This window comes from Dicentrarchus labrax, unplaced genomic scaffold, assembly GCF_905237075.1.
Source record: "Dicentrarchus labrax unplaced genomic scaffold, dlabrax2021, whole genome shotgun sequence".
In the NCBI taxonomy this organism is placed as follows: domain Eukaryota; kingdom Metazoa; phylum Chordata; class Actinopteri; family Moronidae; genus Dicentrarchus; species Dicentrarchus labrax.
This window is the reverse complement of record NW_026136715.1, coordinates 20902146-20926939: the sequence shown is the minus strand read 5'-3', so window position 1 is coordinate 20926939 and position 24794 is coordinate 20902146. Positions and strand designations below refer to the sequence as shown.

At 40.3% G+C, this 24794-nt stretch overlaps 1 protein-coding gene across 1 annotated transcript in view; it reads left to right on the top strand.

Annotated features, from left to right (window-relative positions):
- sema3h (sema domain, immunoglobulin domain (Ig), short basic domain, secreted, (semaphorin) 3H) overlaps positions 1–23722 on the top strand; it is a 58144-nt gene extending 34422 nt beyond the window's left edge. Inside the window, exons 9-18 of the mRNA XM_051425234.1 lie at positions 8002–8071; positions 12796–12940; positions 13177–13266; positions 13526–13655; positions 13757–13845; positions 14782–14823; positions 15446–15603; positions 16221–16282; positions 16859–17001; positions 17146–23722. Coding sequence (XP_051281194.1) covers positions 8002–8071; positions 12796–12940; positions 13177–13266; positions 13526–13655; positions 13757–13845; positions 14782–14823; positions 15446–15603; positions 16221–16282; positions 16859–17001; positions 17146–17610 — 1394 coding nt within the window. The 3' untranslated portion in view covers positions 17611–23722. The remainder of the gene's footprint in view (positions 1–8001; positions 8072–12795; positions 12941–13176; positions 13267–13525; positions 13656–13756; positions 13846–14781; positions 14824–15445; positions 15604–16220; positions 16283–16858; positions 17002–17145) is intronic.
- The last annotated feature ends 1072 nt before the right edge of the window (positions 23723–24794 follow it).

The window sequence follows — 24794 nt, the reverse complement described above, 5'->3', positions numbered from 1 at the left end:
AGTGATCGGTCTTAATATCTGTTGTTTGAAGAATATTAAAGGCATAACCAGAAGATGTTTGTAGAAAAAACACATGGAATTTCATTTTAATGAAAAAAAAAAAAGTGGAATCAGTTTTTTTTAATAATTGACCCTCTTGTTGTTCAGTGGCAGTGATGTTTGATAATGTTCACATATGTCTTGTTCGTCTCGGAAAAAATGCCTTTTGTTGCACTGTTGATCCTGCGACCATGATGGATGGGAGCCAAATTCAGGGACACGTGTGACATTTCTGAGAAGTAATGGACCACATTCTTTATTCGAAACCACTGAACCTTTCTTTGTGATGATTGTACCATCTTTGCGGCACTATATAATAATAAAGAGAGACCAAAAAAGAGAGCAGGACCAGGAGCTAATGTTTTAGTCCCTATTACATGACTGAGCCACCAGGACGCCCAACAATGTCAGATTAATCTGACAAATGCTTTTCCACTATTTACTGCTTAATTACCTCATCAACAAAAACAATTTCTGTTTAAAGTGGGTATGAAAACATGTTTTGTGATACTGAGCAAAATTAATCATGTTTTGACGCCTCCATTGAGCCTTTCTAATCCATCATAGTTTGTGTGAAAATACTTGGTTGGAAGCCCAGTTTATCAGAAGGAGGAACAGAGGAGAAAAATAGAAGGGGGAGAGGAGCTGGTGGTTAGAAGAGGAGGGGGATTAGAAAGAGGATGAGAGAGAAAGAGAAGAAGTAGGACACGTGGCAAGAGGGCAGAGGTTATGGTGCTATCCATTTGTCTCGTAAATCCCCCGGCCGAGTTGGAAAGTGTAAATCTCGCAGCTATCTCGCGACATTTCACCGAGACACACCCCCTTTTGGTCGTAATATCAGCCGTCCCACTCGGGGCTCCTCAGAGTACAACGAGCTGAACGAGGGTGAACGTACAACTCTCAAAACAAAGGTGGCTGCGCCCATATTTCATGGTGTTGAGATGTATTTTCTTTGTATTTGTACTACGTTGGTCGTTTTAATGTCAATTTTAAATGCTCTTACACACTTGTTTACATTGCTGCTATAGTCCGGTCACCAATTTATGCATTGCACAGTGTTGTTGTGCGTGCAATTCAATGTAAAGTTTTGTTTTTGAGCTGGTTTGCTAAATAGGCTAATGTAGCTAACAATAACACTAGCCTGCCGCTGCCCCTGGTGGCTCGAGACAAACGCCACAGCACTTGTTGAAATTGAAATAGGTGAAAATGGCAAAATATTATTGAAATGTAAGACTTGCAATAACGGAATTACTTGAAATGTTAGTGTTTCTGAAGAAAAACATTATTATTATTTCACATTGAGCTTGTTTAGATGAGCCACAAGCAATAACAAGACAGCTGCTGCACTTTTCCGACTCGTAATGCCCAAAGACAAACTGGAACGCTATAAGTGGTACAAGCCAGGCAATTACGTCACGTTTGCGCATCAGAGCAACTCGGGCGGGGGATTTATGAGACAAATGGATAGCACCACTATAGCACAAGGTGTTGACCAGACAAGAGAAGAAAGGAGGAGGGGATGGACGAGGAAACTAGAATCAGGAAAGAAGATGAGTAGAAGCTGCTGTTAAAATGGTATTGCTCCAACACTGTGAACAAGAAGGTGGCGAAGGAGAGGGAGAGAGCCGATTAGTTAGAGGAAATAAATTTGGCTTCAGGGAAGGAAAAGAAAAGAAAGTGAGAAACAGAGCATGAGGTGGGTGATGAAGAAAAGGATGGTGGAGAGGGATGTTCCTCAAGAGGAAATTAAAAAGGAAAACTTAGGAGAATATATCAGATGTGGCTGGTATTTAAAAGTTATTTAAGACTTCTGAAGTGGAAATTGCCCCTGCCTCCCCTCTGCCACTGGTTTCCTATTCCCCTTGAGCTAACGGTGGCCTGAAAGTGACACAAGGGAAGTCACATTTTCACTATATAAAGAGGAATAAGATTGCCAATTAGTTCAGAAATCTAGAAGGAAAGGTATGAACAGAGCACGTTTTGAATCTAAGAAAGGTCCTCACTGATAATCGGCAGTATTCTCCACAGTGTAGAAAATTAGCTTAAGTGCTGATGATGGAGGAGGTGAAATAAAAAAATGGTGCAATGGATAAAAAAGAAGGTGAGGAGAAGGACAAAACCAGGGGGAAGGGGTGGTGATATTAATGTACCAGGGAATACTACAGACAGACAAAGGGCATTTTTCCTCGAAGGACATGGAGAGAATGAGTGAGGTGAAGTGAAGTGAAGCTAAAAGGGTATGAGGGCTGATGGGGTACGAGAGAAGGAAGGGAATGAGGTTAATAGGGAAGGAGAGATAGTGAGGTGCAGAGTGAGGGGAGGGAGGAGGAGGGAGGAGAAAACAACAAGGAGGAGGTGTGGTGGAAATGTGAAAATGAGAGGCAGAGGGCAGAAGTTATAGATTTTTACAAATTTTACATTCTAAAGCAGAATATGAAACTTTTCAAAAGTTATAGCTTGCTTAATGTAAATGATTGGTTTCGTGCCATATTACTGCTGGCTGGATTCCCAGCCTTTAAAAGGTATTTAAAGAAGATATTTCAGATAATATGTCTATGTGGATGTAAGAGTCCTTCCAAAATGCTATATATAATATGTTCATAAATATGATTTAAGATTTGGTCAGTAAACAAAAAGGCATCCAGACAAGGAAATAAAATAAAAAAAGTCCTTTATTGCCACCTTGGCAAGAGAAGCTGTCTTCCAAATGGATATCTAAGTCTGGACAAAAATGTTAAAATTGAGAGAGACATCAAGATGGGGATAACCGCAGTAGCTTGGGGGGGGTGCCACAGAGAAAGGTGGAGCTGAGGGAATAGGGCCAATAGCTGAAGGGGTTAAAGAACCAGACAAGATGGAGGCAGGGCTATTATTGGCAAATTACTGTAAGATGGCGAGGAGGAAATAAAGGCAGGGAGTGTGGTCAGGAAGATGACAAAGGGGGGAGGTGGATATTGGCATTCAGGGTGGCTGGACAGCGAGGGAGGGGAAAGAGGGAAGAGCAAAGAAATGAGGAGAGTGGTGTTCGCCTGGGGGGCTATGGTCAGACAATTAGGAGGAGGAGGAGGAGGAGGAAGATAGGGGCTGCTGCTGCAGGTCTGCGGGCTAGACAAGACTATCTAGCCTCAGGGGAGCACCGCCGCTTTTTGTTTAGAGAAGAAGACACAAGAACAATCCTCCGGAGAAAAATAGGCCAGACAGACAGATGGACGTGGAGATGGAGGGATGGAGAGATAGCGGGAGGGAGGGATAGAGACTGGGAAGGGATGGCATAAGTGAGAAACAAAGAGAATGAGAGACGCCCAGAGGGATCATGGGACGTCCAGGTGGATTTGAGCAGAAAGGGAGGGGTCGGGGGAGGATGAGCACCTGATGAACAGATAAAGAGACAGAGAGAAAAGGAGCGAAGAAGACTGAAAGGGAGACAAAGAAAATCAGCTCAGAACGAGGGATTACTGTTAGTATAAGATGGTGGCCAGCTGTCTGACGGAGAAAGAGAAAGAAGATGTGGTTAAAAGATTAAAAAAGGGGACAAAGGGAAAGAAGACATGAAGATGTTTCCTATAACTGCAACATGATTAAAACGCTCTCTTTTACATGTTTTATTTAATCTGCAGTCCTTTCTTACCTGGTCAGATTTTGTAGACCGAAGCTGATTGATCTCAAATTTCCTGCACTCAGTGTTTGTGATGAATGTGTGTGTGTTTTGCTTTTCCTCCCCTGTAAAAGATTAATGACATTAAAGTCACTACACTTTAATAAATCAAACAGACGAGAGAGATGTAGAAGCGAGGTGGAACGGCACTAAATCAGTCATGATTTAAACTTGTCATGCAGCGATAAGAGCAAATTTTTGCCAAGCTGAGCTGTAAATAACTTTTTCAGACTTCTTCAAAGTCTGACAAATGTTGTTCTGACTGCGTCTTCCAAAGTTTAACTATGTTTTCATGAAGCTGAATGCACAGTGAGGTGCTGAGAAGAAAGAGAGACTGACTAACTTTCAAGCAGAAGGCAGGGATTCAGAGTTTTTCCCTACAGTGTTTCACCAAAGTTTGTATAGAGTTTTAGGCTGTACTTTTTCAACACTGAACTGAGTATATATTTACTTTTAACACAGGCTTTAAAACACAACACTTTGTTATACACAGTAAAATTGGATTTCAGCAAGTGGTGTGCAGGTTTTTACTTGGTTTTGGAGTATTATAACAGCAATGTCAGACTGTTGATCGGTCGGTTGGTCCAACTTGTTCCAACTTGTTCCAGACTGAAATCTTTCTAAACTATTGAATACATTGCCATGAAATGCAGTAGAGACAATTATGGTGCCCACAGGATGAAACATCTGGCGCCTCTAACTGGTCGAAGTTTTCACTTATCCAGCAAAATATCTCGACAAGTGCTCGATGGATTACCATGAAAAAGACATTCATGTCCCCCTCAGGATGAATTGTATTGACTTTGATGATCCTTTAACATTTAATTTAGTTCTATTTATTTTTCAACAGGTCAGTATTTCTGTACGACTTTGGTTTTTAATCAGATAACTGAAAAACTAATGATGTTCCCATCAATCCCAAACTAAGATTGTTAACATGGTAAACATTATATGTGCCAAACATCAGCGTTATCACTGTGAGCAGATTAGCGTTTAGTGGAGCATCCTTAGACAAGACAGTGTGCCACGACTTTTGTGTCTATTCTGGAGTAACCATTAAAGCTTCTTATTTAACCTAGTTAAGTTAAGTTACTTAAGCTAATCACTAAAATGGTTTGATTTAATAGTTTTATTGATTTTGTTGTAGGTTGCACAAAGGCAACATTATGTGACCTAAAGTTCTAAAAAGCTTGCTTCGCTTTTCAACCAAATTTAACCCAATTTTAACCTATGTGTCTAAATGTCTTTTGACCTGCAAATGACCAAATCAGGGCTTATTTTACCTTTGTCTTAGGTGGCCTAGGTCCTAGTTTACTTTAACAAGTATCTGTATAAACTAGCTGCTGCTTGCTTTCTTGTTTTCTTCTTCACCTCTTCACATGAAGGTTTATTTACCATTCCACAGCTCTAACATGCATCCTGCAGTCGTTGACGAGGCCATATATGGCTCTGACCACCTCTCTAGATGTGGTGTGGATGATAAGAGGTTTAGTGCCTATTTGGGTACACTTACAAATGAATTCTAACTATTTATCTGATCACAATCCGATCACCTACCAAACATGTTCCGACCAGGTTTAAAGGGAGTCTGTCTTTCATCTGTAAATGGCTTCCACCAGGCTGCTATAAAACTCAGCTCTACAGGTTTAGATGTAAATCTTCCGATGCCCTTCTTTTGACTCTGGCTCCTCCCTTCCTTGAAAAAAAACAACTTTGAACTGCTTTGGATGAAAGAGTTCACCCAACAGCACATGTATCATCCAGAGTAATAAAGCAAAACTGACATTAAAAAAAAAACTTTGAGGCACGTAGAAGGGGAGAGAAAAAAGAAAATGGAGAGATGATAAAGGTTTTGATTAATGAAACGGGCTGAAGAGAGAGGGGCATTCTTTGGATGATGTGAGCAGAAAAGAAAACTAGCTAGATGTGATAAGAAAAGTGGACAGAAGGTGGAAAAAAAAGACGGAAGGATGATATACTGTATGAGTAAAATATGGTAAGGAGCGATAGAGGACAGAAACAGAAGTAAGAGCTCAAATGAGACATCTGCATTGTAAATTTAAAAGCAGGAAGAGGGAAAAAAAGGAAGCACTAAAAAAACTTAATAATGAAGGAGTGATATATTAAATAAGGGAGTGAGCAATGTGTACGCTGCAGGCTGCAGACTACCCACAGTCCTCTCTGCTCTGCCCTGAGGGGCTTACTGATTGTGTGTGTGTGTGTGTGTGTGTGTGTGTGTGTGTGTGTGTGTGTGTGTGTGTGTGTGTGTGTGTGTGTGTGTGTGTTCATGTGTATGCTTTGGTCCCTGCAGTTATACATTTGTGTGTGGGTGTGTGTGTGTGTAGGTGCATGCATGTGGACTTTATTTCTCTTTGTTTGATGTGTATGTGCTTCACAATCTGTCACTGCGTGTGGCAAGCGTTGGTGTGACTTGTGTGTGTGTGTGTGTGTGTGTGTGTGTGTGATGAGATGAGATGAGATTAGACTTCCTGCAGGGCTGTAGTTCCACGGAGGCCACCTGAAGCAGCAGGAACGACGAGAATGTGGGAACAGTGATACGCTTCGCTGTGTCTGATACCGCAACAACATCTCTGCCTCATCGTGGGAAGAAGAAATGAGAGGAGAGTAGAATAAAGGCAGCGACACGTAGAGCTCATCCAAAACATCCTTTTCCAACCTTTATTGCTGCAAACTTTTTGTGTGTCAACATCAACCTGAGCACTTTCCGAGCTAAACCTTTTTAAAGAGTTTCTCAGACTTTTGTCCCACCGTATGCTGGGAGCCGAGTCAAGTCATGTATTTATAGATTATCGCAGCATGCCACACAAGAAACAAAGGGCTCTGTTCTCTACTGTTGTGATATGATGATAAAAAAACATTCCTAACTCTTATCTGAGACAAAGGTTGCAAAACAGAAAACCTTTGATTTATTGTTATTTAAATAAACAGTGAAAATATAGTCCTCGTCTGTGCTGTGACAGTAGTCAACTGAATTAGACAACGATGAGTGTATGAGACACTGAAAGTCTGATTAACTGTGATGAACATTTCAACACCGTTCATCAGTGCTGTTTTTAAACATAAGAACTCAGCTCAGAATTGGAGAGTTAGAATAGAAAATGTGGACGTGTGCTGTGATTCAACTAATCAGCGGGATTTGTGAGGATGACTTTATGACTGTGTCAACTGGACTGCAATGAAAGGAATCAAGAATGCTGCACCAGACTGTGGAGCTTCATCTCATATTACATATGTTAAAACATTAATTTGTTCTGTTTGTTTGTGAGTTTGTAAATTAGAGACTTTCAGAAGACAGTCTTGGTCTCCTGACTCCCGCCATCTGTTTGTTTGTTTTTCTGTCAGTGTGTTCATTAATATTTTCATCTATTTATGACATGCTTCATTTCCACTGTAATCTGGCATTTTAAAATTACAGTGATTAGGAGTGAGTCTACCAACATTAACAATAACATGTTTCATTTTGATGGACTTGCATTGAGGCTTATGAATTACAAAATATAAGCATAATTGGGATGCGCCCACCAATCCATAGTGGAACTAGTGGTCTAAAACTCTAATTAAAGCTTTGTGTGATGGTAGTTGATTGACTCTGACCTGGTCCAGGATGTTGCTATTGTACCAAGTGGAATTGTGTGTCTTTTTTTTTTTAAAGCTACAATGCAAACAGTTGGTGTTTGATATATCTAAGGCCAATCAGTGTGATTTCCCAACTGCTACAACACCATTTAAGAATCCATAATTTCTTCAACTCCAGTAACGTTTGGAACCAGTGGTGTCTGAGATAACAGGTTTGAAAGGCAGACAGATGGAGAGGGCTAAAATCCACACTCCACCTGATTGCGCTGCGTGAGGGACGGTATACAGCACAACACCGACGTGAGAAAGATGTATCATATGTTGTGATCCACTGTGTTTGAAATGAGGAGTGAAGACTGAGGTGTGGTGTTAGTGTGAGCGTGACAGCAGGTGTTGTTCTCCTGTGGCGGACCCGGCGCTCAGCTCTCCCACTGTGGCTGGTTATTAATGGCTACAGTTTCATTACAAGCAGCCAGTCAGCCATGCTGCCAGCATGCCCGATGCTATTAGTCACACAGTCAGACTGATTGATGCACACAGACATACACACATACAGTTTACACAAACCTGTGCAACACTAATCAAAACTTCTCCAGTAGTTCAGAAACTGCTATGATTTTTTACTCTGGCTTAACTTGTGTTTTACCTCTTTGTCTCCTTCCTCTCCTTTTCCTCATCTCTCCCTCCTTTTCCTTGTTTTCTCAATCCAGAGGACATCTTTATCCTCCATGGGAAAGACAAGAAGAACCCTCTCATCTATGGCCTGTTTACCACTTCAAGGTATGTACCTCTGTAAAGCAGAGAAGTGGATGGGAAAATACTGTAGTGGCTATAAATGGTACTTTGTAAACTGTGAAAATGCCAGTATGGTGTAGGGTGGAGGCCCTGGGAGTGATTTGAATTTCCACTGGGTGGAGTTTTCTTTCCTACAGAGATTGTTCATAGTGAAAAAAAGAAATTAAGTCATTGGTATTGATTAACAAGCCCTGCATATACAGGCTCAGCTGCTCTTATTTTTCTTCTTCTGCTTCTTCTGCTTCTTCTGTGGAGTTTTATGGCGGTTGGCATCCGTAAGCGTCGCCTTACCACAAACTACTGGATTTTAACAGTTTCACACTGCAAGTTATTTACAGAATCCACCCAAAGTGATTCCATTCATGACATTGTCCATTTTATAACCAAGAGCTAGTCTGAAATAGTGCAAATCCTTCCCTCAGTATGTCTATAGCATCCAAGAACACTCCTAGCAGCATCCAGCACCATTTTAATCCTTTCTGATTCTCAAAAGCACAATTTATGACCATGGCAATGAGTGCCAAAAGTATTTTCTTGTCCATGCAGATATTCTGGTAGGCTCCATTCCTTTTCTGCTCCTGTTCACTTTGCAGTCTTTGCAGTAACACCATTTCACTGTCGCCTCTCTCTTAAGCAGCTTCAGTGTATGTTCCACATCTTCTGACTCCTCTACATGCTGCAGTCCATACTCCTGACAGTGGAAACATCTTTCATACGGCCTCACCTTGTATCACACATAGTCAAGATTCCCTTTTTCTAGCAATTCCCCGCCAAAAACGTCCAGCACACCGAATTACTTTCCAAGTTCGCACTCCGACTCCTGCTCCTGACTCCATTTCTTGTCCCAACATCTCTCTCCGCTGCTCTGTTCTACATTACATTACAGTACAGAAAAATCCTTCTTTCCTTTGAGTGTCATGTAAAAGAATTACAAAGTAGAGTACTTAACCCCCAACAGTTTCAGATGAGCTACTACAAGCCTTATAGATGTAAATGTGATGAACATTTATACTACATGAATTATTCTGAATATGATTTCCTGAAAATAAAGAGTCATGATTAACAAAAAACAAACAAATGAAAAAGACGAAAAAGATGTTTTGCTACGAATTAATTTTTAAATAAAATCAAACTTTGCACAATTCGTTCTTCTGTGGCCCCGAGTGGCAGTGTTAGGTACTGTAACTGTTTAAAAGTTTAAAGGAAATGCAATATCTAAAAACCATGTAATATGACAGCGGTAAATTAAACTGCACAAGTAGTGACAGTGGAGGCGATTGTGAGGTTTTAGTTAGTGATGATTTCTGTAGAGAAGACTTATGACCACTGACCTCCTGTTCAAAAATTAATAACAGAAATTCATTCATTTAAAAGTAAACATGCCATTTTGACAGACAGACAGTAAGAAAGTAATAGTTTATATATAATATATAGAAACAGCGTTTGTGAATTACATATGAAACAGGTGTAAAATAGCTACGTTTAATTTGGTCTTCAAACACTGAACAAATCAGCCACCACATTGTCCTGTATTATGTTTCGTAGTGATGGGATTCAAACACAGCCGATCTGTGACATGATGTGAATTACATTACATTTATTTGCTCTATGTCACACTGTAATGTGTGACACTGTAATGTGAGGCGTCGCAGAGGCCGCAGGGCAGGGTCCTTCGTCCAGCATCACACTGTGACTCATGAATGAAACACATTCATTCATGTTAACGAAATGGGGCTCATGTGACCCTTCATCATCATTTCATCATTTCATTGTCATCAACAGTCACTAGCGCGTGTGTGTGTATGCGTAGGAAAGGAGAGGCTAGAGTTTATATCAAATTTTCCTCACACACAAACGCAGACACTCCTCAACATGATGATTTATGGAAATATGGCAACATTTAGTCAGAAGCTAGCTAGCTGTGAAGTCTTTCTATTGCTTGGATTGCCATTTTTCCATTTATTTTCTTTTTAATCATTGAGATGTCTGTAAATAGACTATAAACAAACTCTGAGGTTTTGAGAAATTGAGAAAAAATTAATAGAACATGAAGACAAAATGGCAAAATACAATGTTCATGTTAAACTTTATGAAAAGCCATAACAAAACATGGAAAGTATGAAGCAGCACTGAGATGGGTTTGATTAGAGCCCATAGACCAATATGCTTTCTCTTAGTTTCTGCAAAATAGTAATTTGCTCGCATCTTGGTAAGAGAAGGTAATAACAGAGAGGGAGAGAAAAACATTTTTTCTGCTCTTTCTGGAAGAAAATACAATAGAAGGCAGACAGACACTTAAAGACTGACAGATGGATAGGAAAAAGACTGATATTCAGGGAGACAGACTCTCATTAAGTCTGCCTCTCTGAAAGACAGATAACAGGTGAACAAATACAATACTCAGACTGAAAAGGAGGCACTGGCAGGGAAAAAATGAGGGGGAAAATAAATTGAGGAAAAGCCAGAACAAATGAGCGAGTGAGTTAAAATCTAAAAAAGCCTGCAGTTTCTAATTTTCTCCAAACTTACTGACGGCACCACATGTTCTGGGAATAGCCCAGTTCCTGAGGCGGACGCCAGAGCTCTACAGTAGCAGCAGAAGTATGACAACATTTGGCGTGGCGGAGCAGGGAGTTGGTCTGTTTCTGGGTTTTGGAAAGTGTCTGGAATCTCAGCGGGGAATGGATAGAAATCCAAGGCATCACCCAGGGTGGGGTCCCAACCACAGAACTGCAGAGTGCAGAAAGGTCATTTCATCTGAATGGAAACTTCTCTCTCTGCTACACTCATGATCGCACACACAGGCGTTTTTGTGCCCTGTGATGAAGTCAAGAGCGTGCGCTGAGGATGTGTCCTCTGTTATTCGTTTTCCATTTGATTATTTCTTTATTTAATTGGAATTTAATTTAACTGTTGTTCATTCATTAGTTGTTTTGCTCGTTGGTTTCATTAATTCAACCTATAATTCATATTTATGTTCACTTGGTAACTTATTTGCTTATTCATTCATTCATACCTTCCTTTATTTGTTTGTCTGGGCATTTCATCTAAGATCGCAGACATAATTGGTCAAATAATTACAAAATGTGATGAATTTACTCTGGTTAGTCTGACGAGGGATATGGCAAGAATTTCTTTGGAATAGTTTAAGCTCCTTCTGTCCACATCTGTGGAATCTTGCCCGCCACATGTTATCTCAGATGCCACACACCAGTGATAATATTTCTACAACAAAATTAAACATGTCGCTGCAGTTTTCAGCTGTTTTCTGATTCATTTTGAGATTGGTAAAATTTGAACTAGAAAATACGTAGGGTTGCACAATAATTATCAATGCTGATAAATGACTGGCCAATAATGGTAAATGTATATCATTATAAATTACCCCACTAATTGGATGACAACTGATAAATTATTGGCCCATAATAATAATTTATTTTAAATAATTAATTTATTTTGAATTCTTATGCAAAATGATTAATAGGCTCTATGAAAGTCAGTGTTAGCGCTGTTATTGTGAGAATGTTGGCATGCTGACATTAGCATTTAAAGCACTGCTGTGGAGCCTCACAGAACCGCTAGCATGACTTTTGTCTTGAGTATTTTTTATTTTTAGGTTTGGAGATAATAGAAAGATAGAAACATTTAATTAATCAGGGGGAAACCAACTGATACATTGATAAGAAAGTCTTCCTAGTCAACACTGATCAAACTAGGATCTCTATAAATGACAGAAAATGGCCAAACCGATTTTTCCTGTGTTGTTCCTGTCTTCCAAAAATTGTGATAAAAGTAATATTCTATTCCTCCTTTTGCTTGAGACCCCAACCCACTCAAGCAAACTCCCTGAATTAACTTTTTTGGGGGGTAAAAGCACTCAAACCAAAAAAGTTGGGACCCACTGGTTTAATCTTTAAATATGTATTGTATAACCACACTTTCTTCACTGGATTTTGGATTTTGACCTTTTCATATTTTAATTACAATTTTTCTTCAAATTATAAAAACCATTGTTCCGGATTTTGCTCCATAGAAGTCTGCTAAAATTGATTCTCGTGTGATCTCTTTAATTTGTGATCTCGCAAAATTAGCTGCCTCGCAAGTTAAGGAAGGATGATTCTCTAGCGGCACGATTTTATGCTCAGGTTGAAAAAAAGTGCCATTGAGTCACACACCAGCCACAGAGACTGCCAACTGAGAGAGAAAATAGAGCTTCCATCCAGAGACAGATTAGACTAAACATACTGTATGTGTCAGCCATGCAAGCTGAAGGAAACCACCATGATACATCACAACACAGTGTTTTCTTGCAACTCTGCCCATTATACTCTGGAATCTTTAACTCACAGACACTCAGCCAAAATCTTAACCATGATCTTAACTACAGTGGATGGGATGTGTTGCGGTCGGGACTGGCGTGCTGAAAGCAGCGCATTCATCCAGGCTGAACTTTGGGTTGGAGCACATTCAGTGAATTGATGCGTTCAAGCTGAAAAGCCACAATGACTTACAGCTCTTCATGCAGTACATCACTTTCTTACTTAATTTACTGCTTTAAGACTCTTGCAACTCATCAAGTAATATCATCAAAGACACCCTCAGATTATGTTTTTATTCATGCACGCTGGAGGAATAACGGATGGAAAGATCATTTGAGTCTGACTGTGATGAATGACAGTTCTCCTTCTTTCTGCCTGGTCTATCCTCAGTGATATCCTGAATGGATCAGCAGTGTGCGTTTACCGAATGGAGGACGTGGTTCGGGCTTTCAAGGGAAACTTCCTGCATAAGGAGGGACCTCAATATAAGTGGGCAGAGTTCACAGGCAAGGTGCCCTACCCCAGACCCGGAACTGTAAGTTAATACTCTCTCCTTTGTTCATTAAATCGGTAATCACCTTAACGAACTGGTGAGTTGACTGTTTGTAGTCATACAGAAGTAAACACGTTGATCGCTATGCTCTTTATATTGGGACAAAGCCAGACAAGTCAACAAAAAAGGCACTATAATTTCATTCCAGTATGAGAACCAAAAGTTAAATTACGCCACAAACATTCATCTCTATTTCTTCCTCTTCCTCTTCCTCTCAGTGTCCCAGCAGTACCTATGGAAGTTACAGCTCGACCAGAGAGTATCCTGACGACGTCATCTTCTTCAGCAGGACTCACCCGCTGCTGCAGGTTCAGCTGATATTTCACATTATTAAATTACACAGATCTAATTTAATTCGATTGTGGGGTCAAGCAACCTTTCTCTGTTTTTGTCCGAATTCTTAAATGAAATTGAGAAATGAAATAAGCCAGATAAACAGACCACATCAAAGGGACACAAAACCTTTGTCAGTGACGATTGTGAATGAACAAATACTCAATAAAATAAATCTGTCTGATATTTCACATGTCATTTATTGCATTTTCTGATTATGAAATTCTGTTTTAGGAAAATGTCCTGCCTCTGGGAGAGCGCCCCCTCCTGGTCAGAGTGGGTGTTCATTACAAGTTCAGCAAACTGCTGGTCGACAGAGTAGAGGCTGTCGATGGCACCTACGACGTGCTATTCATCGGCACAGGTAGAGTGTGTGCTGTGGACTTTTTCCCCTGTAGGTTGCTGTTTTAACCCCAATGTGCAGGTTTTTTCACTATAAAATGTTTGTTCTGTTTTTTTCTGCAGACTCAGGCCTCGTGCTAAAGGCCATCCATCTGCCCAGAGAACATGGTCAGAGTCAGGAGGTCACTCTGGAGCAGCTGCAGGTCTTTCAGGTACAACAATCTGTTCCTGTATAAAACCTAATGTCATCTCCATACCAAGGGTGTTGCATGTTTCAGACCATTTATTATAAACACGACTACTGTGTACTTTGCATTTCAGCTAATCATTTCTGCTGCCTTTCATGCAGCCATCGGTTTCCATCCATTTCCTTTTCATTTTAAATATCAAACATTTGTTGATCTAAAAGTTACCGTGTTGTCTCCTTTTATATCTTGTGCAAATGAATGGAAACCAATGGCTCTGGACATTATCAGCAACAATGCAAAGCATGCATGAGTTTTGTATTTAAGAAGATAGTACTGGCAAAAACACTGGTATGCTCCTTTCAAGGCGAGCGTATTACACACATTGCACATGATGTAATAAACGCTTTCATCCAAAGCTTGTATCTGTACCAAGACTCTAAAAACATTTAGCACACAAGTACTACAGCTGCACGTAGTTATCATGTAAGACAACCAGTCCAATATTAATTCCACTGAGGCCCAAATACAAAATGCAAGAAAAACTACACTCACTGATGTGGTTCAGATATCTTTGAAAATGACCAGGCCGTGTTTTTTTCTGCTCTCTAATGTAAATTGTATGTGCTCCGTGAAACTCTTGTAGGGAGATATGGAAACATATCTGATTACCAGAATATGAGATCAGTTCTCTGAATTATTTAAAACTGTTGTTGTGGTTTTCAGCCGCACCCAAAGATTTTCAAACAAAAGCCTTATTTTTTCTTTAGTAATCAATTCATTATGTGTTGAGCCTGTTTTTTTAAGCCTATCTATCTATCTATCTATCTATCTATCTATCTATCTATCTATCTATCTATCTATCTATCTATCTATCTATCTATCTATCTATCTATCTATCTATCTATCTATCTATCTATCTGAGTGCGACAGTTTCTCAGTTTTCTTTTCTCTTCCCCACAGCACAAATCACCAGTGACAGCCATGACACTCTCAAAGAAAAAGGTAAGAGATGAGAGAGAGAGAAACAGAATCTCACTTTCAAACTTCCAAACTCCCCTACACACACACACACACACACACACACACACACACACACACACACACACACACACACACAAATACACTCAGCAACATCACACTTATCACTCATCTCTCCACCTTGTATCTCCAAGGACAGCTTCATCACCAGTTGCTATGGTTACCTTACCTCAGTTGGAGCGGTAATGAAGAGATGCCACACACACACACGCACACACACAGATATACTCTTTGCATTATTAAAATAGTCTGGGTTTCATGAAAAAAAAATGTTAGGCTCACTCACACAACCAGACGCACATATACACACATCAAGATTATAAAAAGCAAGCATCACCATGCTTCTCACACACACACTGACATTGTTACACTGTGAGTAAGATGTGTGACTCAGAGTGAAGATGATTCTGGTTTAGCTGTTGATTGTCAATGTGTCTCTCTGTTTCACGGGAGCAAACTGAATGCCCTCTTTCTCTCTCGGCTTTTCCTCATGTATCCCTTTCCCACTTTGTCGTTCTCTTTCCTACTCTCACTCCATTTCTATTTCTATCTTTCATCCCCCCCCTCTCCTTTCCTCCATCTCCAGCAGTGGTTGTTTGTGGGCTCCAGGGAGGGTGTGTCCCAGCTGGGCCTGTACCAGTGTGAGCTGTACGGTCAGGCCTGCGCTGAGTGCTGCCTGGCTAGAGATCCATACTGCACCTGGGATGGACACGCCTGCAGCCCCTACATGCCCACCGTGCGCAGGTAGGAACATCAAATTAGATCTGCTCATCCAAACAATACTAATCTGACAAGCTGAATATTTTTTTCTGTCAATAGAATAGCAAAGGACAAACACATGGAATCGATCTTCTCAAATCAGATTTAAACCACATTTGTTGATAGTTTGAAATGTGGCTCACATTACATCTGAACTCAGATCTTTCTGATTAAATTTTAAGCATTTTTTCCACTTGAACAACACTTGGTTCCATTACAGAGTATGACAAATGGACATATTTCCATGAAATGTGCCAATTATAATGTTTTGGTGACACTCAGACCTTTCCTGTGGTGCCATCATCATCACCATCAGCCATAATGTCCACTTTACACACACAAAATCCAATAAGCAAAAGGCTGAGCATTGATGCTCCCAAGTGGATTCATGCTTTTTTATTTCATCATCCCCAGGGCTTTTCCTCTAGAGCCACAAACATTACATTGTTTGGTCCCACTTTCATTCAAATAAAACTATTAATATATTGTTTGTTACATCAAACACTTCCACATTTCATGGTGTAATGAGCATTGCAGCCTTTCGTGCGACTAGGAGGTTGTAATTCTCTGTTTACTGTAATTTCATGTTTTTTTCTCTGCAGGAGGAATGCTCGTCACTTAGGAGAGGACGAGGATCCACTAACTCAGTGTGTCAGACAGGGAGGTGAGGAGCTAATTTACTGTAAAGTGTTGGTTCATTCTTATACACAGTCAACGTAGTGTAACCTTTGGCAGGCAATTACTGTAACACTTGAGCTTTAACTATTTAAAACAAACAACTTAGTTTTTATTTTAAATATTACTGTTAATGTTCTACATATGTTTTTAATCTATTGAACATACAGTTTTTATCCTCATTGTCTTATATATGAATAGTATATGGTTTAATGTTTTGGTACACATATAAATACAGATGGAACATGAATGCAGGAAGCGCAAAGTAACAGCATTCGAGACAATTTTATTTATTTTTATTAAGTATGTGATTGAATATGTGATGAGGGAGCTTTACATTCAGATAAAGAAAAACTCCACAAATGAGTGAAACACACTGAAAATAAATGCAAAGTAAATATATTTTAATGGGCAAAAGTATTAAATCAGTAATAAACTGATGAAAAAAGAGAGGAGACAGACAGCAATGGAAACAATTCTCTCCACAAAATAAAAAAAGCGAACAATATTAAAATTGAACATAAATCTGATCTCTAACCCGTCACATCTCCTTGATTTCATTCAGCCGGGCTGCAGGTGGAGGCGGAGCAGAGGTTGATGATGGTTGCCGAGGGCAACAGCACCTACCTGGAGTGTCTGCCCCGATCCAGACACGCTGCTGTTACCTGGTACAAACAGGCTGGAGAGAACAGTCCTGAACTAAACCAGGTACACACACACACTTCATCAACAATCCCCCCATCTCTAATTTATGGACATTAACTAGACTACCAAATATAGACACAAGTACTCAGTCGGTATTCATCTGATCTCTCTCTCTCTCCCTCTCTCTCTCTCTCTCTCTCTCTGTAGGTGGTAACAGGTGACCAACTGGTAGTGATCGAGCGGGGTGTCCTGATTCGTCAAGCTGAGCTGTCTCATGGCGGCGTCTACCACTGCCAGGTGGAGGAGCACGGCTACCACTGGACCGCCGTCACTGTCCGCCTCGCCGTCTGGAGCCCCTCAGCCAATCGCCTCCTCGCTGCCTGGTCTGGCTCATCCTATCAGAGCGCAGGAACCCAACCCTGGTACGAGGACGTGATGGCACTGATTCACCCAGGAAACCTCGGCCAGCACTGCCGGGCACTGGGATACCGCCCCCCGCGCAACCACCGTCGCCACGGTGACATCATGGTGGAGCCAAACAAGGAGAAAGAGAAGGGGGAGAGGCACAAGCACGGGGGAGGAAGAGGAGGAGGAGGAGGAGGAGGGGGAGGAAGAGCTGCGGGGAGGAAGAGCAGGAGCAAGCCACAGCAGAGGGCCCCAAGGAGCGCTTGAATGTGTCGTGGAAAAAGAGGGCGGATTTCCAGTGACTTAAACACACACACACATACACACACAATTATGTTAATGTCCACACTAAAACGCACACAGGTACACACACTCACACACACACACTTAACTTATACACTGAGACAGATATATACTGTATGTACAGAGACTACGACATGCGCATGCACTTATCCACAAACAAAAAAAAGGCATCCTTTCATTATAGTGACAAACTTTCAAACTAAGCTACACACAAACAACTGAAGTATGTACAGGAGGATGTGAACAGCAGAGACTGGACAAAAGACTTGTGACAAAAGACTTGTGAATAAAGAAACAAAAGTAGAATACATTAGAGATTGCATAGCATGTTGAATGAAGGATGAACTGCATGTCCAGATCGCTCAGTTTAACTGACTCTGTGTCGTGACAAGGACATGGGAGAGGATGTTTTGGATTTGGAGCATTTACAGAGAGAGAAAAAAAAAGTCTTGTTCCAAAAGCAGATATTGAACATTTTAAAAATCATCTAACCCCTTCTGAAATGAGTGCTGCCTTCAAGGACCATACTGGTGGCTTTGCATGATCTTGCCTATTAATTACAAATCACGTACACGCTGCCAACTCTCCAAAGCAGAACAGATGTTTTTAGATTGATTCGTACCTTCCAGGCAGTAATTCCAGTTCGCTTTGAAAATCATCTTCCACGAAGTTGCAAAATGCTTGAGATATGTAATCCATGACCGTGAACAATATGTTGCCCTTTCCTTTTCAAAGTCACGATATTTTAGTTGCAAGCAGCAGTTTTTTCAAATTTCCCAGACACTCTCCTTGGCCTTCATGGAACTGAGGTTCAATCAATCAAACCCTTTTGATTGACATAAAACTTTGTGAAAAAAGATTTGGCTGCTGTTCAGCCACTCTCAGATGTCGGAGTATCCTTGAACAGTTCATATTAATCTAAAAACCTTTTTTTGAAAATAATCAGCAGTGATGGTTAATTGAATATTGTATATTTAGGTTGTGAATAGCAGTAAATAGCGCTGATGAGTTACATGCAGCTTTTTCCCCCAAATGGATATAAACCAACAGTTCACCTACAGTGAGAGTTTTGTTAGTTTCTTCAGATAGGTGGGGTCTGACCGCGAGATGGCTGACCGCGACCACAGAGATGAAAGGCAGAGAAAAGCATGGCAAAGGCTTTGATGAGGTTACAGACCTACTTTCCCAGGACGCTGCAGCCGCACAGACACACTGCAGGAGACGTTTCCATTATGTTCTTCTTTAAGGTTCAGAAATGTTAGGTTCGCAGACATATGTGGCCCTGATTTCATGCCACGCAACAGAGAGCTCAGTATAGGTGTGGGAAAATGTGTTAAAGTGAACAGAAATGGAGAGACAGTCCTATTTTGAGTGTTGGTTTAGTTTGCTTGGAGTCGCATGTGAAGACAGTGTACAGTTTTAGACAAATTCTAAAGAACAAATACGTTCACACAGTCAAGTCTTCCCAGTAACTAAAAGAAAACTTTACATTTCCTCTTGACATTCATGATTGAATGTGTTCTAAATGGTTTTAATGAGTCTAAGCCTCGTAACCAGGGTCATTACTACCAGACATTTTTGGCAAAACACAGAGGGATATTTTAAATGGTAGTATTTAAAATACATTTTCGAGCAAGTAAAAGCTGCAATGACTGATGCTCTGTACTGCTATGAACCGTGTTAAATATCAAGATACATTTAAAAAGATTTTTCACCGTGTTTGATGTGACATCGGCGAGAAAACGGGATTCAAAGAGGGGCCGAACAATGAACTTAACTGCCAAGAGACTCTGTACAGAACATGCATGTTTCTCAACCTGTGGCTCAGGACCCAAAGTGGACCACTGGTGACTTTGAGTGGATTCCAACCCAACTAAAGAAGTGGAATAATATACTGCTGGTCCTGTAGCTCCAGCTGGTCATGGCATCTGGCTGTAAATTATGAAGCAGGCCGATGTATAATAAAGAAGCCTTTATTAAGCTGGAACTTGAGAAAGTACTAGACAGGACTGGCGTCAAATGGACTCCGGCCTTTGGATTTGAGCGACTTCAGCGAATTTGCAAGGCAGTAAATTGTGATTTGTTTTTAATGTTAATACTAAATCAGCAAATTTGTCCCACTTCTATTTAACTTTATTGTTAGTGGTATTTATTTGTTAAATCTGGAGTGAAAACTGCCTGTTTCATAAGTTGTGAGGTTTTTTGGGGGGAAATGCTTCAAGCTCTTTATCAACTAATTCAACCTTGATGTCTCACAAAACTGGATGCTTATGTAACATAAATGTTTGTCTGTCTTTGTATGCTTGTACTGTATGTTTGTGTGCCCACACATTGACGTCTGCACAGTACTTCTCTATTTTTATTTTTTTTTTACAAGATTTTGGAGTGCTACCATCTGCTTCTGTTGATGCACCTTCCCACTTCCACCTGTGCAAATTCAGATCAGTCACGTCTGCAATCATGGCTATTTCTTTGAGAATCAGACCCATCCTGCAGGCATTTAAAAGACTGCTTTGGCTTGAGGCAGCATGGAAATAAAAGTGTATTTAAATTTTGACTATTTCTTTCTCGGTTTCTCTGATAGTTTATGTCGGTTCCCAGAACAACAAATACAAACCCAGTGCTGATAGCGCAGTAGTTTACAGATGAGATTGCATTAGCGATGAAAATATGTAATGTTACAGATGTTTAAAAGATTCATGGGACAGAATGGAGAAGGAGAAAGCCAGAGAGACTAACTCAATTAAAACTTAACTTGATTTTCTATGATTTACTGGAAGGGGATGCGTTTACATGCATGGTTAAGTCCAATAATAACAGCCTCTTATATTTTCGTATATTTAATTCCATCCCACAGTGATGATGCAGAGCGTGCAATCCCGCCAATATTACAGTAAATATTTCCCATTCTGGGTCCTGCAGGATCCCAATCCCTTTGCAATGCTGGTTGTTAAATGTATTTCTGTGTGCGTGTTTGTACAGTATCTGTGTGTTTTTGTGTGTGTTTGACATGAGTGGGATCAGAGTGAGAGGAGCTGAAACGAAGGTTCAGAGGCCAAACCAATAAATCTGTCAAATGGGGAACTCAGCTATGGATCGGAGACACTTTTGATGCTGTAAGAAAAATAAACCAGAACGACTCGGAGCAGAGCCCGCAGAAAATTAACGTGGGCCTTGGCTCCTTGGCTTTTTGGCTTCGGCCACATGAAAGAGCTAACCAGTGCTGAGCTACTTCTGAATGTGTGTCTTTTAAAGTAGTGAAAGAGTGAGAGAGTTCATGGGGGAGGTTGTGGCTCTGGGTATTTGTTGAATATTGAAAATGTGTAATTGTCAGGTACAGCCACGTCTAAAAAAAAAAATGAAAGGGTGTGTGGGCGAGTGTGAAGCTGGCAGTATAATCCAAATGAAATCAAGATTTGGTATGTTGTTAAACTGCCATCAAATATAAAATTAAGGCCATGACAAGTGAACATAGTGGCCATAGTGTGTTTAATGGCGTTAACCCAGCAGATATAACCTGTGAGTTCATACTGCGAGGGTTTCCTGGCCAAAAGCCTGTCTGTTCATGTTCGTCGAAGCTACTCTACTGGCTAGTAAAATTTGAACACGATGATTATTTTTGAGCTTTCAAACACTGTTTTTTTCTGTTCATTTTGAGATAAATTTCTATCCAATTGTGGAATAAAACATGAACACCCTGTTACTTCAACCAACATAAAATACAACGTGGAAGCCATTAACTTATAGCAAAGCCACATGGAAGCTGCGGAGCGTTAATACTAAAAACAAAATATCTTTGTCAAAATGTTGAAGGGTACTGTAGCTGCTGTATCCAGTACAATTGTAAATAATTATAGCTTAAAGGAATAGTTTGACATTGTGGAAAATATGTTTGTGTGTGAGTGTTAGTTCATTTACTATTTTCATGTCAGTGACGCGACGGTACCAGCAGCAGCTGGTTAGCTTAGCTTAACACACAGGCTTAGAACAAAGACTGAAAATGGGGAATGCAGCTAGCATATTGAACTCTTCCCTTAAAAAGTGACATAAAACCCCAGAAACCTTCATTACATTACAGAAGCTAGTGGCAGAGGCTAGCGGCTAGTGACTTCGACTATCTATATGTGGCGGACACCAGTCGTATGACATTGTTGACCAGCTTTCAGGCAACATCATGTTGGTGAGTGAAAATGCAGGCTGTGCAAAACTGCTGACATGTTCTGTTAACCAGAGTGCACACCCTCCGGCAAACAAAGCCAAATGTAACGCTTGTTTCCACGTTCTCTATCCCTCCAGTTTCTTGAGAGAAGATGCCAACTTTGACTTCATTTTGAGTGCTCTGCCAGCTTAAGAGTTTCTATTTTGTCCCATACATATGCGTCAAATCCAACAACCTAAAAAAAAATATAATCAAGCTTGTATGGACGCCGGGCGGCTTGTGGATGCTGTGTGTGTGTGGGGTAATATGTGTATATTTGTGTCAGATCCAAACACCACACGAGTAGGAGGGAGAACTCCTACGAGACATTTTTATGGCGAGCCATTTTAAACATTTAGTGTTTCCCTCAAAGACGTGAGGCAGAGCTGCTCCTCATTCATTACAACGGCCTCATGTGTTTCACTCTGTTATGCTGTATTTACATCTCAGTGTCAATATTCCTCTCTTGTGATTTTCCAGAACGACTTCTTTGCAGACGGAATGAAACTGTATAATCTCCTCTCATGTGCAGAGACTTTGTTTTTCTTTTTGTAAATGTGTATAAAGGTCTGCTTTCAAATGAGTATGGTTGTGTTTTGTGGTTATGCCTATACGTATCCAGATACTGAAATACACACAAAGACAAATATACTGTAGATATACACACTGTCAAGTAAAGTATAACTGTGTCAATGTATTGTTAGTTTTTAAGTTAAGTTTAAGTATTTTATGGGTTAAGCTAATTCTACTACATTGGCTCATACATACCTTTAAAACTCCATTGGATTATCTTAATGCATTTTCATCAAGTTTCAAACCCCATTAACACGTACACACTCTTTTTGTGCCTGAATGAAAATGACCATTTTGATTTGATGTGGCAATCCTGGTCCCCTCTGAAAGGTCGCTCTATTATTCTATTTGACAACAAAAGCAGTTCTTGCAGTGATACTGGAATTTTAACATGTTTTACAAAGTTATAAATGACTTTTAAATAATATATAGTTTGTCGAGGTTGAGTTGAGTGAACATTCAATTCAGTGTAATCCCAGATAATGTAAACCTCAGGGCCCTCAGCTGCTTTCACATCTTGGATACATAGCTGTCAGCGAAGCAGACCAGGCCTACATAATCATTTATTTTTTAAAGACGCACATGCACGCAAATAGGTTTGGACACAAAAAACAGTTACATTACAGGGATTCATTATTTCTCATGCACACTGTCCATCACTGTCTTTACTCCAAAACAGTAACATACCATACAATACCAAAACCCCATCCATCTCTTCCAAAGTGACCACATACAGTGCTTTCTCATTAAATGTTCAGCTGGTATGTACTGCTGAGCAATCTGATGGATGAACGATACGTTCCAATCGAGCCAGATACCCAGCAGCCTCCACTTTAGTTGCTCTACTGTTTCCAAACCCTTGAGGTAACGCAGAGGTCAGCAGAACTTCATTGTTTTCTGATGTTTGTTTATAATGTAATGTGTGCACGCTACTTTTGAAACTTGACAGGCTCTGGTCAACTGTGAGCAACTGTGGCTTTTTTTTTTTAACTGCTTCAATTCACTTTGTAATCATGGACAAGAATCTCCTTGAGGAGATGATTGAACTGATACTGTTCCAGTCTGAGAAACAGGATATCACAGACAACCATGCATTAAAAAGAAATAAGTGTATTGCATTGCTGTGTATTTTGTTAGGAATGAGAAATTCCTTCTCTAGTATTTCCTACAAGCCTTTGTGTCTGACGAAGATGTGATACCATAATTATATTGTATAGACTCTCTTGTTATACTGTAATATTGCCAAAGGGTACCACCTAGCCTTGCAAACTAGACCTCATTTCAATAAATAGATTCTTTGACTGATTGGTGTAAATTGAATTTAATTGAGGCCATGCCAAACATATTAAATCCTTTCTGCAGGGGACGTTTCAGAAAATCCTTTTTTTTTGTATGAGCAGTGGAAACTTCTTCTCAACACTGACTGCGACTCATCTTTTCACATGCTCATCACAGACGCTTTTAGATGGAAACATTTGAATGTTCTTGTGTGTATTGAGTTAACTAAGAAAATCTTCCTGTTTATAAAAAAGAAACAGAAATAAAGTTGACTTTTACTGTAAGAACACAGATATCCTTCAAGAGCACAAGGTCATTTGGGTTTCTCTTCACCAACATACAGCATTAGTACAGTGATACTTTGGTTGCCTTCAGAGCTGCTAGACGTTTTCTCAACTCTATAGGGATGACAATGTTGGTTGGTCAGTCCATCACTTTGGACACAGCCATAAAATGCTTTACAGACATTCATTGTCCCCAGAGGATTCATCCTTATGAGTTTGATGATGTCCTTGCTTGTCCTCCAGTAGCGCCAGCAGGTCAAAACTTTCACTTATGCAGTGGACTATCTCTACATACAAGATGAAATTTCTGTAGCCATTCATGTTTTCCAGAGGACGAATCCTTTCTATCAGCCTCTCTTAACTTTATTGGTAATTAGCAATTGTTAGCATGCTAACACGCTGATCTAAGATGGTGAACCTGGCAAACATTACTTGCTAAATAGCATGCTGTGCCCATAAGTACAGCCTCACAAAGCTGCTAGCATGGCTGTATCACTTGAGGTATTATGGAGCACCAGAGTGAAGAACCAACAGGGGCCTCATAAAAGATATTAGTGACAGGTTTATCACAGTCATAGGCACAATATGGTAAACGTCTGAGAACAGCTGTGGTGGGTTTGGGCGTAAATGGCTGGAAAAAATTAAACAGCAAAGCCAGACTGAAATTTCTACACCAATCTTGCACCTCATGAAGGTGGTGAGGCGGTGATTCAAACCACAAATTGGAACAGATTTGGAATTAAATCCAGAGGGGCCTGGTGTCAGTGATAGTTTCACAGCAATCCACAGCCACAATCTCAAGACATGTGCTCCTG